Source organism: Geosmithia morbida (assembly GCF_012550715.1).
Source record: "Geosmithia morbida isolate 1262 chromosome Unknown scaffold_4, whole genome shotgun sequence".
Taxonomy (NCBI): Eukaryota; Fungi; Ascomycota; class Sordariomycetes; order Hypocreales; family Bionectriaceae; genus Geosmithia; species Geosmithia morbida.
The window spans coordinates 526,129-541,907 of NW_023336191.1; the positions used below are offsets into that span (position 1 = coordinate 526,129).

The 15,779-nt window shown below is 57.2% G+C and overlaps 5 protein-coding genes across 5 annotated transcripts; 3 read left to right on the plus strand and 2 right to left on the minus strand.

Moving 5' to 3' along the window:
* Nucleotides 1–151: 151 nt before the first annotated feature.
* GMORB2_5640 (Copper/zinc superoxide dismutase (SODC)) lies at nucleotides 152–998 on the plus strand (the record flags this gene model as incomplete). The annotated part of the gene is made up of 2 exons (XM_035467610.1): nucleotides 152–407; nucleotides 490–998. 2 exons carry the CDS (start codon nucleotides 152–154, stop codon nucleotides 996–998), a joined length of 765 nt encoding a protein of 254 aa, XP_035322576.1.
* A 1,212-nt stretch (nucleotides 999–2,210) lies between these two features.
* GMORB2_5641 (Fungal trans) lies at nucleotides 2,211–8,105 on the minus strand (the record flags this gene model as incomplete). Its single annotated transcript, XM_035467611.1, has 4 exons — nucleotides 2,211–3,690; nucleotides 3,774–4,515; nucleotides 4,654–5,037; nucleotides 8,036–8,105. 4 exons carry the CDS (start codon nucleotides 8,103–8,105, stop codon nucleotides 2,211–2,213), a joined length of 2,676 nt encoding a protein of 891 aa, XP_035322577.1.
* A 620-nt stretch (nucleotides 8,106–8,725) lies between these two features.
* GMORB2_5642 (chromatin structure-remodeling complex subunit SFH1) lies at nucleotides 8,726–10,690 on the plus strand (the record flags this gene model as incomplete). The annotated part of the gene is made up of 2 exons (XM_035467612.1): nucleotides 8,726–10,471; nucleotides 10,595–10,690. 2 exons carry the CDS (start codon nucleotides 8,726–8,728, stop codon nucleotides 10,688–10,690), a joined length of 1,842 nt encoding a protein of 613 aa, XP_035322578.1.
* Nucleotides 10,691–11,236: 546 nt separating this feature from the next.
* GMORB2_5643 (Fungal trans) lies at nucleotides 11,237–13,797 on the minus strand (the record flags this gene model as incomplete). Its single annotated transcript, XM_035467613.1, has 5 exons — nucleotides 11,237–12,293; nucleotides 12,391–12,996; nucleotides 13,079–13,315; nucleotides 13,382–13,463; nucleotides 13,728–13,797. The coding sequence occupies 5 exons, from the start codon at nucleotides 13,795–13,797 to the stop codon at nucleotides 11,237–11,239; spliced, it is 2,052 nt and encodes a 683-aa protein (XP_035322579.1).
* A 1,373-nt stretch (nucleotides 13,798–15,170) lies between these two features.
* Nucleotides 15,171–15,716, plus strand: GMORB2_5644 (mitochondrial protein import protein ZIM17; the record flags this gene model as incomplete). The annotated part of the gene is made up of 1 exon (XM_035467614.1): nucleotides 15,171–15,716. The coding sequence occupies one exon, from the start codon at nucleotides 15,171–15,173 to the stop codon at nucleotides 15,714–15,716; it is 546 nt and encodes a 181-aa protein (XP_035322580.1).
* Between the last annotated feature and the right edge of the window lie 63 nt (nucleotides 15,717–15,779).

Sequence of the window (15,779 nt, forward strand, 5' to 3'; positions counted from 1 at the left end):
ATTGTCTGGCTGTGAGTGTTTGTCGTCTATTTGATCCCAGTCCCTCCCCGGCGCCATCTAGAATAAATCTTCTCTCCCTCTCTCTCTCCCTCTCCCAACGAATCTCTCGGTACTCTGAGAAGGAAGAGAAGAGAATAGACACGGGCCCACAATGTATACAACGGCGCTACTCCTCGCTGCAGCCTCTCTAAGTCTGGTCCGGCAGGTGGCCGGCGGATCTGCCGTGGCCACGAGCGACAACCCAACCGATGCAGTCTACACTGCCTCGACGGAAGAGGCCTTCTTTGCTGACGCCGCTCTTCCCGGTACCCTGGCCGGCAGTATCGTCGCTCAGACCCCCAGGGATGGCCGGGGCGTCACCTTTGACGTCAACTTTGACAACCTGCCCTCCGAGGGCGGTCCGTTCAGTAAGTCGAGCGAAGCCCAGCCTATACCGGCCTATCCCAGCCCCCAAGCCCCCATCCCCTCTGACCTTTCCCTTCACTCCAGCATACCACATCCACGAAGAGGCCGTGCCCGAGGACGGCAACTGCACCGAAACGGGCGCCCACCTGGACCCCTACGGCGCGGGGACCGACGCGCCCTGCGATCCTGAGAAGCCCCAGGACTGCGAGGTCGGTGACCTGAGCGGCAAGCACGGCTCCGTCGACACCCTGCCGTTCGCGGCCACCTACAACGACCTCTACCTCTCTACGGATGAGTCGCAGCCGTCCTTCCTGGGAAACGTCTCGTTCGTCGTGCACTACGCCAACGGCACGAGACTGGCCTGTGCCAACTTCTCCAAGCTGGCTCCCTGCAGCGGCAAGACCAACTCGGCCTCCTCCTCCTCCTCCCCCTCCTCTTCGCCCTCCGGCACCCCGACGGCCGACGCCTCTTCGGCGCAGTCGAGCACGTCCGAGGACAGTGACCCTGACTCCGGAGCGGCGGCTCAGATGACCGTCGTGTCAACCGCTGTCGTGGCGGGACTAGCTGCTGCCGTGGCGGCTTTGGTGATGTAGGTGAAAGGGGGGTGCTGCGCGGGGGAGGGGAGGGGTGTTGATTCGTATTTTCATTTCTATATCGTGTCCGGGCCTTATCTTTGCTTGCTCTCTATGCTTTCTGTATCTGGACTTCCCTCATAATATCCTCTACGGAGTCGGGCGCATTTTTCTCTTTTTCCCCTCTACTCCTTTCTTCGCCTCCATCTCTGTACTTCAATCACGCAAATACATTAGAGCCAGCATCAGGCATGTGAACCCACCGCTCGAATATTACTCAGTGCAGATGCATGCGCAAAGCTGGATACATCAGCACCTCAACCATTCCCCGCAAACGGTTTTGGACTAGTGACGGATCGTTCTCCTTCATTCATATTATTATTATACTTCATGGATGAAGTCGACGACCCTTCTATGTCTTCCATGTCTATATCAGCCGAATAAACCACCGGGCGTTATTGCTCCTGCTTCTCGAACACCAGTCAAGTGACGAACTATGGAAAGCTTCACCACATAAACAGGTTCGGACGGATACTCTCCTTGGTCTCATCACGAGGAACAAGACCTCCAGGGAAGACTCGCATGCCTTAGAAGCCTGTCTTCGGGCAGCTGACAATCTCGATACAAGAAGGCCGGCTCGTCGATGTTGGAGTAGCGCGCTTTGGACCCTTTCTTCCACAAACCCCCTCGCCTCTTCCATGACTTGCCTGATATGGCGATCGTGCTCGTCCTGCTCAGGAACGTGATAAAGGCCATTGTTATCGAGATGCCCAGTATACTTCTCAGACCTCTGACGATACTCATCTCTCCCTCGCCGGCGGTCCGGGTCATGGAAGAACCTATCAAAGGACTTCCCTGCGTGGCTGAGGATGGAAGCCTCGCAGCATTCTCATTGCACGGATGGTCGTCATTGTGTCGTAGACGAGGACCTAGGAGAAATATGCATATACTTAGATTACACCGTACGCTCCACATACAGATGGTGTATGTTATGCTAGCTAACCAGCTCCAATACAGCTGTCATTTGTGTTGTTGGATGCACGCCGCGCGAGAGCTGACGCCGAGAGAAGCCGTCGTAAGGTATCATAGTATTGTCGTGATGTCCTGGTCTACCACCATCTATATATAACAGAGAAATACATACGCCACAAGATATAATAACCAGGAAAATAACTCATTCTCAGATGCATAGATACATATTCATATTGAGGCCGTGTGAAGAAGAGAGGGATATTAGTACCAGCCGGTATTCAAACCCGTACTATTGTCTTCAGGCTTGAGGTACGCGTCGAAGTCGCCAAAGCTCTCCGTCTCAAGAGAGTTCATCAGCTCAAGCTGCTGCGACTGCGTAAGACTATCCTGCCTCCCCGGCATCATGGCCCTCCCAAACTGCTGGCTACCCAGTGCGGCGTTGGCACCCACAGTCTCGAGCCCGAAGCCCTGGGTCATGGGAAAGTCACCAAACGAGCCGCCCACCATACCGCTGCCGATGCCACTGCCACCTTCAGGCATCATCTCATCGTAGAAGCCGTTCGAGTTGCCCATGGGACCGGGATAGGGCATCACGAAAGCAGCTGAGTTGGAGAACCAGTCTGTCTGTGGGATGGTGACGGAGGGGGATTGCTGTGGGGAGGGATGATGTTGCTGTTGCTGCTGTTGTGGCTGTTGCCTGAGCTGCGGAGGCATGGTGTAGGGGGGGACACGCTGTGCAGCTTGCGGCGCGACGTGGTTTATTTTCGGGTGAGGCGGCATGCTTCCTCCCATCGTATCCTGCGGCGGCGGAGGAGGACCAGAAGACGGCATCGGCTGTTGCTGATGTGGGACATGTGGAGGTGATGTCATGTTCGATGGGGAGCTCGATACGTCCATGGGGTCAAGAGGTCCGGGCATCTGATTCGGCGGCGCTTGGTTTCGAGAGTTCACGAAACTCTGCTGCTGGTTGGGAACAGGTGGTGGTGACGGTTGCGCACCCGGGTCTCCGGGGTCCGGCACCTCGTCAATATTGAATTCTGGTGGGAAGTAGGAGAAGCGGCGGCCATGAGTGTCGGTGGCCGAGGGGCTTTGGAAGATGGAGTTGGAGCGAAAGGTCGGCTGCGGGTGCGGGAAGCTTTGTTCGAGGGTGTAGCTGTTGATGGACTCGGGTGATGAGCCGAAGACGGAGCCGAACTGAGGAGGGTTGAGGTACTGCGGGGGTTGCGGGGGTTGCGGGGGTTGCGGGGTTTGCCTTGTGCTTCCGGTATTACTGCCGGCTTGGGATTGGGACGATGCATCAGGCGAGCTTCCGCCCTCGGAGCTGGATGACGTGTTGAACACCATATTAGGCTGGTATCCAGCTGATTCGTAGCTCTGTATGCAGGCCTTGGACAAGATGGAAAACAACTCCGACGAGTTGCCGGACCCAGGCCAGCGCTTCTCACACGTCTCGATGATCTCGAGAGCCTTATTGACGAGAGCTTCTGCCTCCTCCCTCGAGTGCACGCTACGCACTTCAGGGTATGACATGGACCATAGGAGTGTGGTGAGCGACATGTTAAGGGTTAGCAGGAACACCCAAGTGATGCTGACTGACACCTCGTCGGTCTGCTTGTACGACAGGTTGATGATGTTGGCTGCACTGTTGAAGCAGATTTCGGCAGCCCTGGATGAGGGCTTGGGGATCTGCGGCGACGGTCGGTAGATGAAGATGAGGTTTTGGTGGTAGCATCCCACGAACCTAGCCGAGAGGACCATGCCAGGTTAGCGGTCTTGCGTTTGCGAGAAGCTGCATGCGTGTGGATTTTCATATCTCGTCCTTACCAGATTCTGCACCACAGAGGACTCGATGGGCCCTCGTTCAGCCAGCCTTCTAGCTGTCTCTCCATCTCCTGGTGCCAAGGACTGGAATCGTTCTCCGGCTCTGGCCGCTTGCGCTCGTACAAGGTGCGTCGTATCTCGGCCTGGTGAATCCTCAACTTGAAGGCGTGGATGGCCACAAGCTTATCCTCGCTCTCTGGCCCCGGCCTGATGCCGTTCTCTGTGATGTATTGATCCGGCATTGCGGAGAGGAAGCGGACGTCAAGCTTCTCGTCGCTGGTAGCAAAGATGTTAGGCCGGCCCAGGGTGTGCGACAGACCGTACTCGAGCGACGCCAAGTTCCAGACGACGCGACGCCTCAGATCCAGAGTAAGCGGGTCCAGATTGTAGCCCGCCGTTATGGTCGTCTCGTCCACGAGACCCTCTTGCTGGCAGATCCTAGCAGCAAGGCCGATGACGTAGTAGACGGGGGCGCGAGTGGGTGTGATGAGGGAGTACTGGCCGATGAGTGCGAGGCACTGCAGCGTCTTCAGATCCTTGGGACGGAGCACGGCTTCAAAGTTCTTCATCGCGGCCAGGTAGAAGGCGTCAGCCAAACCGGCGTACCGGATCGACATGCGTTGGAGTGCAATGGCAAATACCATGTTCGTGACGAATCTCTTGTATACGTCCTTGTCGCCTTTGTAGACGTCGTCGACGTCCTTTTCGAGGCTTGGCTCATGCAGAATGGGCCATAGAACCTGAGCTGCGGGAAAAGAAGAGAGAGGTTAGCTGAAAGACCTGGAAAGCAGGCAATTGACCGGTGGAAGAGGGGGGGGGGGGGGGGGGGGGCATCGTCATCTTGTCCTTCTATTGTTGCCAGAGCAGTGGTGCCTGCACTCACACGTGTCCTCACCCTTGTGTTTGTAGATCTCCACCAGCTTGGTAGCCGTATCTCTTCTAGGGAGCTCCTCTGCGGGCTCCCCGCTCATGGTCGGATAGTTGTTGGCGGCCGTCATCTGGATCGACTGCATGCGGTTCCGCCTACGGGTTTCGAGATCGGGGATGAGATCGGCCACGCGGTTGGACTGGCTAAAGCGCTTGGCCTCCTCCATGAGCAGCCTTGTCATGGCGATGCCGCTGCTGGGACCCAGGTAACGCGGGGTCTCGTCCTCGGCACCCAGGCGGACCATTCCTCCGGGCCTGATCATGTCTTCAGGGCTGCGGGCATCGGTGTCGTCGTCGTCGACGTACTGGGCCAGCTGGGCCTCGAGGGCACGGACCTTGTCTTGAAGCTTAATTACATAGTTGCGGTTGATCTTGCGACCCTTGGCCGTATCGAAATATTCACAGATAGAGCCGGATCTCTCGCATGGGAGGCAGCGAGGCAGCGTGGGATCGCACCTCGTTTTCCTCTGGTGAGGGGGGGCCGGTGTTTCTTGTCAGCCTCCGTGTTTCGTGTTCTAGCTGCTGGACGACGAGCATGCACCTCCATCTCATGATGCGACACACACGAGTGCAAGCAAGTGCCACCGTCACTAACTAAGGGGCGTGTGGAGGAGGGAGTGGTGCTGAGTAAAAGAGGCTTACCTGGCGACAACGGACGCAGGCCGTCAATGTGTGCGCGATGCGACTGGCGGGGCCGTCGTCGTGGTCGTCGGAGAGGTCGTCGTGTGGGAGGGGTTGCCGGGTGGGAAAATTGAGCGTATGGTGGTGATTCTGGCGCGGAGCGACAGATCCCAAACCCCGGCGGAAGACGTGAGCAGCGTCCATTGAAACCGACGTGGCCGAGGCCAAGATGCCTCAGCAGTGATTGACCGCGAGCAGTAGGCTGACAGTACAAGAGAGGAGGTGCGGGGCGTGATCGGGTGGTGGTGCCCTAGCAAAGCAAGGGACGAGGGAGGGGGGACATCAGCTGTACGACGCTGCCATGGGCGGACACATGTGAGGTGAGTTGTCTGGGAGGAGGAAGAGGGTACAAAGGCAAAGGGTGCAGGGGAGGGTCACAGCAGGCAAGGTCCCTGGAATATATGAGAAATAAAATAAATAAAAAATAACTTCCTCGTTCTTGCCGGTTGAGGAGGAACGGAAAGGTGGTGATGATGACTGTGGTGGTGGTGTCCCGTAGTGGCCGGTGGGCCAGTTAGGAGGGGCAGGAAGCACGAATAGTCGGGTACTACTGGTATACTTGGCATGGAGCGAGATCCATGCGGGCAACGGCATATTCGTAATAATAGCCTACAGACCACGGAACTCCATGGTTCTACCGGAAGAATTACTCGTGCGTTATGATAGCATATCGGCACTAGCAGTGCTACTATTACCTAGCACTATACGAGTATGTAGCGGCTACGAGCAGAATGGTACGGGCAGAACCTATAGCCCCGGCATTTGACTATCTATATCCAGTCTAGTCTGTACAGATTACGGAGCAACACTCTATTCGTACTTGCCTAGTACTACTAGCAGTCTAACAGTGGCAGTACGGATATACGGAAATCAACGTCAAATGGTATCACAGCCATCAAACTAGCAAACTAGCACCAGGCAGAATCTCAAGCTGTCGAAATATGAGGGCGTCTCTACTCTGTCAGGCCCTCCGCCTCGAGCTCGTTTCATCTCATCTTCACATGTACTGGTGCTCCGTGTTCCTACCGACCTCTTCTCTAACCGCACGCCCATCCGAAAAGATCAATGCGTGTGCATGCATGTGATATATGCGGCGCGGTCTGTGTTGTTGGTCAGATTCGCAGCATTTTGTCCGCTCAGCATCGGCCGACTGATTGATTGTCATTATTCTGATGTACACCTACATATGATCTACAGAGTAACGGTAACATAGCAGGGAGGCAGAGGACTGGCAGCGCATTTGAGGTGAGCGGTGACAGACCAAACAAGGCAGCCGTAGTCGGTGCAGTAATACAGCGTGGAAGGCTTTGGAAACGGGCGTCGTCGCACGCCACAATCCAACAAATGTACAACCCGTCAGGAAGGATAATAAGAGAGAAAGGCGGTGGGGTCTGCAGCAGAGAGCGCAGATGATAGCCATGGATCCAATGGCAGAGCTTCCCCCCGCTCCCGTCACACATGACCTCCGCCGTCTGATACCCGTGCTCGAGTTTCCCACAGGCCGACTACGAGGACAAGAACAGGTAGGAGCGGGTTGGAAGGGTTCCTGCCTCCACCAAAGAACAGGCAGCGACATTCCCACCTTCACTGTCCCAGACAGCCTGGCTAGGCAACGGCCTTCAGAGCGGGGTAATGACAGGGGGGGAGAGGAAAGGTTCTATGAAAGTGAATTTTCGTCAGTCCAGAATAATTGTGTACTATTACGACAGTACTGCTGCTGCTGCTGCTGCTACAGTGCTGCTGCTGCTGCTACTACTACGGTACATGACTGATCTTCCACCTAGGAGAGAGCAGGCTCAAACTCCTCCACATAGTGAAACCATAAAAACGCTGTCACCAACCACTAGCCCCACTACAACTCAAATCGGATTCTGGATCCATCTACCCGTTCACGACGTGCAAGCGGATCCTGACCTGCCGAGTGCCAACGCCCAAACAGGAAGGAAGGAAGGAGCGAAGCTCGCCAGTACGATCTTCTCTGAGATATTCATCGAACATATTGCCAGCTCCAGGCACCACGCAGCGACAACCTTGCTCTGTCGTCATCAGCATCATGCCCCGTGACAAGACTCCTCCACCTTGTTCATGCTCGTCTCACATCCTTCTATCCAAGTCCAATCGTGTTGATCTGCTCCTTTGACCTTTTTCTCTCTGACGGGTGGATTAGTAAATATGACAATGTGTACTAGACTCTGGGTCAGCTTTTGCTGACAGCAAATCTCACGCGCTGGGAGCCCTCCATAACCTCGATCGAGACACCCGTAAGACTCGTAGGGCTTGGATACAGCGCAAGCTCCTGGCTGCCAGAAGCATCATGCTGAAAGGCCAGAGTGAATCAGGCTGGATCTGGGCGGTCTCAACATATGCATGCTTTTGGCTTTATGGTGGACAGTTGATTAAATTTCGGTACCGCGGGTTTCTTGCTGCCTGTCTTTGACGCAGTGAATCACCCGAATTGTTGATGATGGGACTTGCTAGAAGGAGGACTTTGGGAGTGGTTGAGATGGATTATGAGCATATTAATGCCGAAGACGAAGCAGGATATATCTCTAGACATAGTCAAATCGGTGATGATTGCGCCAGTCCGTAGTACTTGTGTTCCTGCCGGCGACAGTACATGATGACCCGTAGACGTGAATACGGTGGCCTCTGCCTACTGGTACGTCCTGGGTCGATGAGTGTGTGTCTGATTGCCTGATTGAACGGAGAGGAAGGAAATCTATCCATGAGGCTATCTCCAGACGTGAGTGTGCGGCAGCAGTCTCGGACTGCTTAGTCATGCAATCTTGGGTACCACATACTGTATCTAATTATAGGGTAGGCGAAATGGGGAAGAAAGTTAGAGCCTGGGGCATCCATCCAAAAGTTGTGCAAGGGCCCCGGCTGCGACGCATTTTGGCCGTTTCCCTTTTGGCGCGACTTGGTTCGCTGCCTCAAAAATCTAGACAACCCACCCACTACCAGAGGATTGAAGTAAATTCTGGACGCGCCTCCCCAACCCACGAGACTCCCCCCGTACGACAAATAAAACACGATCGGTTCGAGATTGCGAAATCCCCCTCTTCATCGGTTCCGATACTGACCGCCATTGGGAGGGATCCTCCCTCTTTTGGGGCCACAGACGACAACGACGATAACAGAAGACGTAACAAGGGTCAAATCGCCAACGCGTTGTACTGCCAATCGTCTCTCCCTTGCGCGGGATCAGCATGAGGTGAACAGAATAAAATAATCGACATTCTGCTGCAAAGATTTGAGAAGAATCTAGCAAGATCCAGAACACAAAAGAAGGGGAAGAGATTTTTGACAGGAATCGCCCACCCCTTCCCCCTTCCAACTCGCCAATCATGGAACGATCGCATCCGCAGGCGTTCCTGACGAGCTACGCGCCACGACTGCGCACGTACAACAACTCGCTCCTGACGCCGGTCCTGCAACAGCCGCAGGCGGCAGCACCGACGTCGCGTACGACAAAGCGAGGCACCACCATCATCAACTACGCCGAGGACGGATACGAGGACCTCGAGGACGACAGCGACGACCCCCGGCGGCGGCCTACGGGTCTGCGCAACGTGCGCAAGGACGACTCGGCGGCGGCGGCGGCGGCGGCGGCGGGCGCGGGCAGATTTGACGTGGGCAAGGACACCAAGGAGCCCGTCAAGGTTCAGGGCGTATGGCGCGACTGGGTCGGCAAGAACCGCTTCATCAAGACGGACCAACAGAACGCCGCCCAGGCCGGCCTCCCACTCACCCTGATACCCATCCGCATCGACCTCGACATACCCTCCTTCATCCCGCCCCCGGCCTTCCCCCCGCCGCCCGACCCCAATTCGACCGACCTCTCGCTGCCCCAGTACCGCGCCCAGGACCTCACCGCGCCCTACAAGCTGCGCGACATCTTCTGCTGGAACCTCCACGAGACCCTCATCACCACAGATCAGTTTGCCCAGACCCTCGCCCAGGACCTCGACCTCCCCCACCGCCATCTGATCATACCCGAGATCAGCAAACAGATCCGCACACAACTCGAGGAGTACTCGGGCGTTGCACTACACCCGCTCTTCCACACCGAGGCTTCGGCGACGACGGCCTCCACCACTACCGCGGCTGCACAGCAACAAAAACAATCACAACAGCAACCACAACAACGAAAGTTAGGACCCGCGGTGGCAGCAGCAGCAGCAGCGGAAATTGCAGCACAGCCTCTCGTCGACCCTTCGTCACCATCGCCGGCACCCACCCGAGGCACAGGCACGCCGCGACCGGCACCAGAGACGCCGGGGGCGGGGGCGGCAGAGAAGGCGCCCAAGGTGACTGCGTCGGCGGAGCCCATCCCGTCCGACTCGGACGACTACAACCCGGACGACGCGTACCGGTGCATCATCAACCTGAACCTGAACCTGTCGTCGATGCTGTACACGGACAAGTTCGAGTGGTCTCTCCTGCACCCTCCCGGCACAGCCGAGGCGTTCGCGCGCACGACGTGTACGGACCTGGGTCTGACCGGCGAGTGGATCCCGGCCATGACGCACGCCATCTACGAGGCCGTGCTGCGCCTAAAGAAGGAGGCCTGCGAGGCCGGGGGCATGGTGGCCGGCTGGGGCGGCCTTCAGCAGGAGCTCCCCAACGACGCCGCCCAGGGCACCGAGGCCGGTTGGCGCTACGATCCCGACCACCTCGCCGACGACTGGGAGCCCAAGGTCGAGATCCTGACCAAGGAGGACATGGAGAAGCGCGAGGGCGACCGCGAGAGGCAGGTCCGCCGCCTGCGCCGCGAGACGGCCCGCTTCTCGTCCACCACCGGCCTCCTCGGCGGTCACCCCTTCGGCACCGTCCCCCCCCACCTCGACGTCGAGGAGGAGCGCATGGGTCGCGGCGAGCGCTCCAGGAAGAAGCGCCGCTTCCGCAGCCTCAGCCCCTCGGACCGCTCCGGCACCCCCGGCGCCGTCGGTGCCAGGGGAACCCCCGACGCTGGCGGCTACGGTGGCGGCGGCGCCCTCACGGACCACGAGAGGGCTGCCTGGCGCTGTGCCCACTGTCGCATCTGGGGTTCCTGCGTGTGGGCCGTTCGCGACGGTCCAGCCGGTCCAAAGGTCAGTCTTTCTCCTCCCCTCCCCTCCCCCCTCTCCCCATCCCTTCATCATATCTCCTTCCCAACTCCTTCATGCATGGAGATGACCCTGATACTAACACATACACACACACACCCCGATCAGACTCTATGTTCCAACTGCGGTCTCTCCTACGAGCAAGATAGAAAACTTCCCCGCCAGACAAAGAATCTACACATTCTCGATATGCGAACACTGTAGTTTTCTCTTTTCTTTCTTACTCTTTTTGCTTTGGTCTATTCCCTTTCTTCTCTCTACAACACGCTGTTTCTCCTTTTTTTTTCGCCCTTCTAATCTTGTTTTTTTTTTACGGAAATGAAAGAGGGGTAGAGGTTTTCCAAGAGAATGTTATCTCTTCCCCCGCCAACCCAACCCCCCCCCCCATTAACATGGCGTCTTTTTTCTTCTCCTTATTTCTCTTCGTTTCATCAGGGGGGACATGTTGATAGGAAGAGGAAGAGGAGGAGGGGAGGAGGAGGGGAAAATCGAGGGGTCATTACTGCAAGTGGTTCTGTAACAACTCTATCTGTCCCGCCCTTTATCATATTGTTCTCTTGGAGGTGCATGTAGAATAGTCAGAAAAACACGAAATGAAGAAAAAAGAAAGACCCCAAGTTCCAAAGTAGTAGTCACGTGTTCACGGGAATGGTAGGGTGTCTTGGTGAACGGACATGGGCTGCTTCGAAAGAATGTATCCAATATATATTCTACATACATACACGTTACACGGGCACCGCCATCTAGTATTCATTGCGGCCCAGGCTGGCCGGGATGGGGCATCATCTGTCGCTGTACGCTGCCGCCCCATTGCACATCTCCAGACGGCACGACGTGGTGCGGCCGGCGCTGCGACATATCCAGCCGGTCGCCGAGGTCAGCGTTGTAGTATGCCGGTTGTGACTGCTGCTGCTGCTGCTGCTGCTGCTGCTGCTGCTGATGTTGATGAAGACTCATGGTGGCGGCATCCCCCGCAATCTCCTTGCGTCTCTTGAGCCTGTCGATTACGTCGCCCGAGATCCTCTCGAAGCTGACCTTGAGCATGGCCGACTCCTCCCACCGCTCACCAAACTTTGCGAGGGTCTCGTCGACGCGCTCGAGGCAGCCGATGCTCCTGTCCAGGTTGCTTCCGGCGCCGGCGCCGGCACCACCCAGGTTGGCGTACTCGCCGTAGCTGCCGGCGCTGGCGTTACCGTTGCGGACCCGGGGGACCGGGGGGGGAGGGGGTGCGTTGGGACGGTAGGCGGGAGGGGGCGTCTGGGGCCCCGTGAGGAGCATGTTCTCGGCGTCGAGGAGGACGGCGAGAAGCTGGTTGGCCATGAAGTAGACCTTGAGGGCGTCGTGGTAGGTGTAGAAGGGCATGCTGCTGACGAGGTCGTCGCCATGGTGGGCCGTCTGGTGCATCGTGTCCAGGTAGGTGACCGAGTACTCGAAGATGAGGGTGCGGCTGTAGTCGGTGATGTCGGGGGCGCGGCTCGACGGCGCGATGCAGTACACGTAGCTGTACAGGAGCTCTTGGTCAAAGACCTGGCGGATAGCCGGTGGCAGGTCCCGCGGCAGAGACTCCCCCCACTCGCGCATCTCGAGGCACATCTGCCACACGAAGGAAGTCGGGTCGTGCAGCGGCACCGTCGAGTGCGTCTGGTACAGCTCCTGGTACCAGTACGACTGGGCTCGGCGGAGCTGGAAGAGGAGCAGCGCCGGGCTCGACGAATACGACGGCTGCTTCATCAGCGAGTTGGGGAAAAGGACGTTGGTGGAGTCGTCGGTGAAGGAGAATGTCCGGGCGTGGACCATGCTGATGGCTCTATTGACCTCGTTAGCTGCGTGCCCACCTACCAGCCGTCCTTGCCCTCATCCCTTCCCCTTCTTCTCCGTGTGATGAAGGAGAGGAAGAGGCTTACCGGTCTAGGCTGTAAGCACAGTAGAAGATTTTGCGGCGCATATCGAGGGCGCCCTTGTCGGCTACCGACGACAGGGGGGGGTCTTGGTGGAGGCCGAGGTCGACGACGGCCCTGGTGGTGAAGCCTATGAGGTGCCAGGCGTCAAAGTGGGCGGGGTCGAGCATGGAGTACTGGGTGAGGAGGAGGAGGGACTGGATCTGGGAGATATGCCCGGGGGTCAGGGCGCGGTCGGCAAACTCGAGGGCCTTCCTGGCGTAGCTGACGCCGTTCCTGTAGCAGTCGTCGTGGATGACGCGGGTCTGGGCTACTGAGCCGACGGCCAGGACCATGTAGAAGAGCCAGAGATCCAGATCCTTGATGAAGCGGTCCTCCTGGCTGTACAGGTCCTGCATGGTGGACCGGAGCGTCGACTCCGGGAAGAAGGGCAACAGGGAGTGGAAGTTGGCCATGTACAGGTCGACGACGGCCTCGGCCGTCTCCCACGGGGGTAGCTCGACCCCAGACGACTCGGGAAGGGCGTCGTTCGTGGCGGCTGTGAGGACGAGTCGGGAAAAGGTCATGTTGCCGACCGTAGGGCCAAAGTCTCTGGTGTTGGCGTGGACGGAGCTGCGCGGCAGTCAGTGAAACTGCTCTAGCCAACATACCGACGTGCACGCATGTGCCAGGACCCGGTAGGACCGAGACATACAGGAAGCCAAAATCCGATACAAGAGTGTTGACGTCAGAGTTCTCGCGACTCCTAGCAGCCTTGCGGTGGATAGCTGCGCGGATATGAGCCATGGAATCACGCCTGTCGTCCTCGTCGACCGGCTGGGCCAAGGAGGACAGGTCGGGCTCTTGGACGCCCAGAGAGGCCTTGCGGTTCTTGGCATACTGGAGGCGCCTCTCGAGCTTCTCGATACGAAGTTCCAGAGCAGCGACGTAGCTTGTTTCACCCGACTGTCAGCGGGAGGGACAGGAGGCCGTCTCGGTCAGACGGGATGGCACACACCTTCTCTCCTTTCCCCTAGCAAACTGATCATTTGCTGCTGAACATTCATTTGCACGGCCTGCCTTTTCACATGCGGTGCAAGCTGGTAGCTTTCCATCGCACTTTTGATCCCGCAGGATACCATCAGCTTTCGTTTGTATCTACTCATATCCTTCGTGCGGTGTGAGACTGAGGCAAGAATGGCTGTGATTTACCTTGACTTTGGCAGCTCGGCCTGGGTAGTGAGTGGTACGGGTGACTGTCAGCTTCTTCTTCTTCCTCTCCTTCATCATCTCATCTATCTTCGTTGTCCATCTGTACATTTTTTTTTAAAATTTTTTTAATTCAGAGATGATATGGGACGTACATCGCGAGCAGGCAGATACCGGTCTCGAGACCTTGAGCAGAGGGTTGAGCGAGAAGCTCTTGCGAGGCATGATGACGGAGGCGGCGAGTCACAACAGAAGTACAGCGGCTTGAGTAGGGATGTCGCACCTGAGCGACGCAGGTTTCATTCAAGGCCGATGCCAGTGACTATGAGAGAAGAATCTTTCCTCTTTTCCTCTTTCTTTCGAGGGCGTCTGGGGAGAAGACGAAACGATCTGATCGATCGACCGGTTGATTGATTGATTGAGAGAGAGAGAGAGAGAGAGAGAGAGAGAGAGAGGAGGAGCGATGAGAGGAGGAGCACCGTGGTGAGCAGTGGCTTGGCAGTGAAGAGGTACCGAGTGAGGTGAAGAGAACGGTGGGAGGAAGCGGGGAGCTTCGGGGAGCCAACAGTATTGATCGGTAGCAGGTGAAGCACGGGGTAGCACAGGTACATCGGCCGTATCGTCTCTCTTCTCCCTCTTCCCTCTTGTGTGTTGCGTGCGCGTGTGCGCTTGCCCGTTTGGATAGGTGATCGAGTCTGCGGACGGGCCGAGGCCAGCACGCACTCCGTCGTCAGAGGTGGGGTTAACGGTGCTGCAGGTGCCCAGAGAAAGATACCTGAGATACTTCTGTCTCCCAGTGATGCCTAGCGCATCATGGCGTGCCTCGTCCCGCCCCAAACATCCACTGTAGCCTGCAGCCTACTACCTGTAGCATTGCCCTGATCCCGGGTAAGTACGGGTATCGGTGCAGATTAGAGTAGCGATACTTGGCATCGAGGTGGCTTCGAGCATCTAGCATCGACCACGGTAGATCGCCCGTGCTTCTATCTGTATTACTACTACGAGTACATGCCCACTCCCAGTGTCGATGCTGACGCGAGCGAATTGCCATTTCCCCTCTCAATACGATCCGATAAAGCCGGATAACGGGCAGCCCGTTAGGAATCATCTCTTCCTCACCTTCATCCTCGTTTTCCCTCGATCTTTTCTTTCCTGTCTTGTGGAGTGAGAAGGAAAGAAAAAAAAAAAGGCCCCGAGAGAGAACCTCGACGGAGACGCCCAGAGCTTTAGGGACCATATCCCCCTGTACTTTGACAGCACGTGGGTGAATACAGGGGTGTAAGATGACTAACCCGCCCGTCGCAGCCTACCGTTCAATACTCTGTCCGATGTCTCTCCGTTTATTACTCTTCAACCCCAATCAATAGCCATCGTCATAACCTCCAACTTTTTTCTCTCTTTTCTCCATTTCCTTCCACGCTTCTTCCATACGATTCCCTCTCCCACTCCCCCCCCCCCCCCCCCCCCCCCTCCATCGCATACAACGACGGCAGGCAAAAGAAAAAGAAAAAGAAAGAAAAAAAACTTAAAAAAATAAATCTAAAAGAACGTAAAGAAGATAAAAAGGTTTTCCAGAGATGGCTTCCAAAGCAACCAGAATGCTCGTCCTCCCGACGCGAAGCCTTCTCTTCCGCCCCGCAGCAGCAACAGCTCTCCTGCGCCCGACCGCAACCTCCCTACTGCGCCCAGCAACGAGGGCAGCAGAAGCAGCCGCAGCCGCCGCCCGTCACGCCCACTCCATCCCCAAGCCGCGCATGGTCCCCCGCGAACCCTCCCCGTCCAAGTCGACCGAGGGGACGCCCAAGTCGGAGGGCAGGCGTCCGGCCGTGCCCCAGGGCCGCGAGGGCGGCTACTACCAGCTCTCCTTCACCTGCGTGCCGTGCGGCCACCGTTCCCACCACAACGTCTCCAAGCAGGGATACCACGCCGGTTCCACGCTCATCACATGCCCCGAGTGCCGGAACCGCCACGTCATCAGCGACCACCTCGGCATCCTGACGGAGCGCAAGGGCGTCACCATCGAGGACATCGTCCGCGAGAAGGGTCAGCTGGTCAAGCGCGGTACGCTAGGCGAGGATGGCGACATCGAATTCTGGCCTGACGAGACCGACGCTGCTGCCGATACTACCCAGGGTGGCCGATAAAGCATCTGTCCAACGGGGGGGGGAGAGAGAAAGAAAGAAAAAAAAGAAACAGGAATCTTGTAT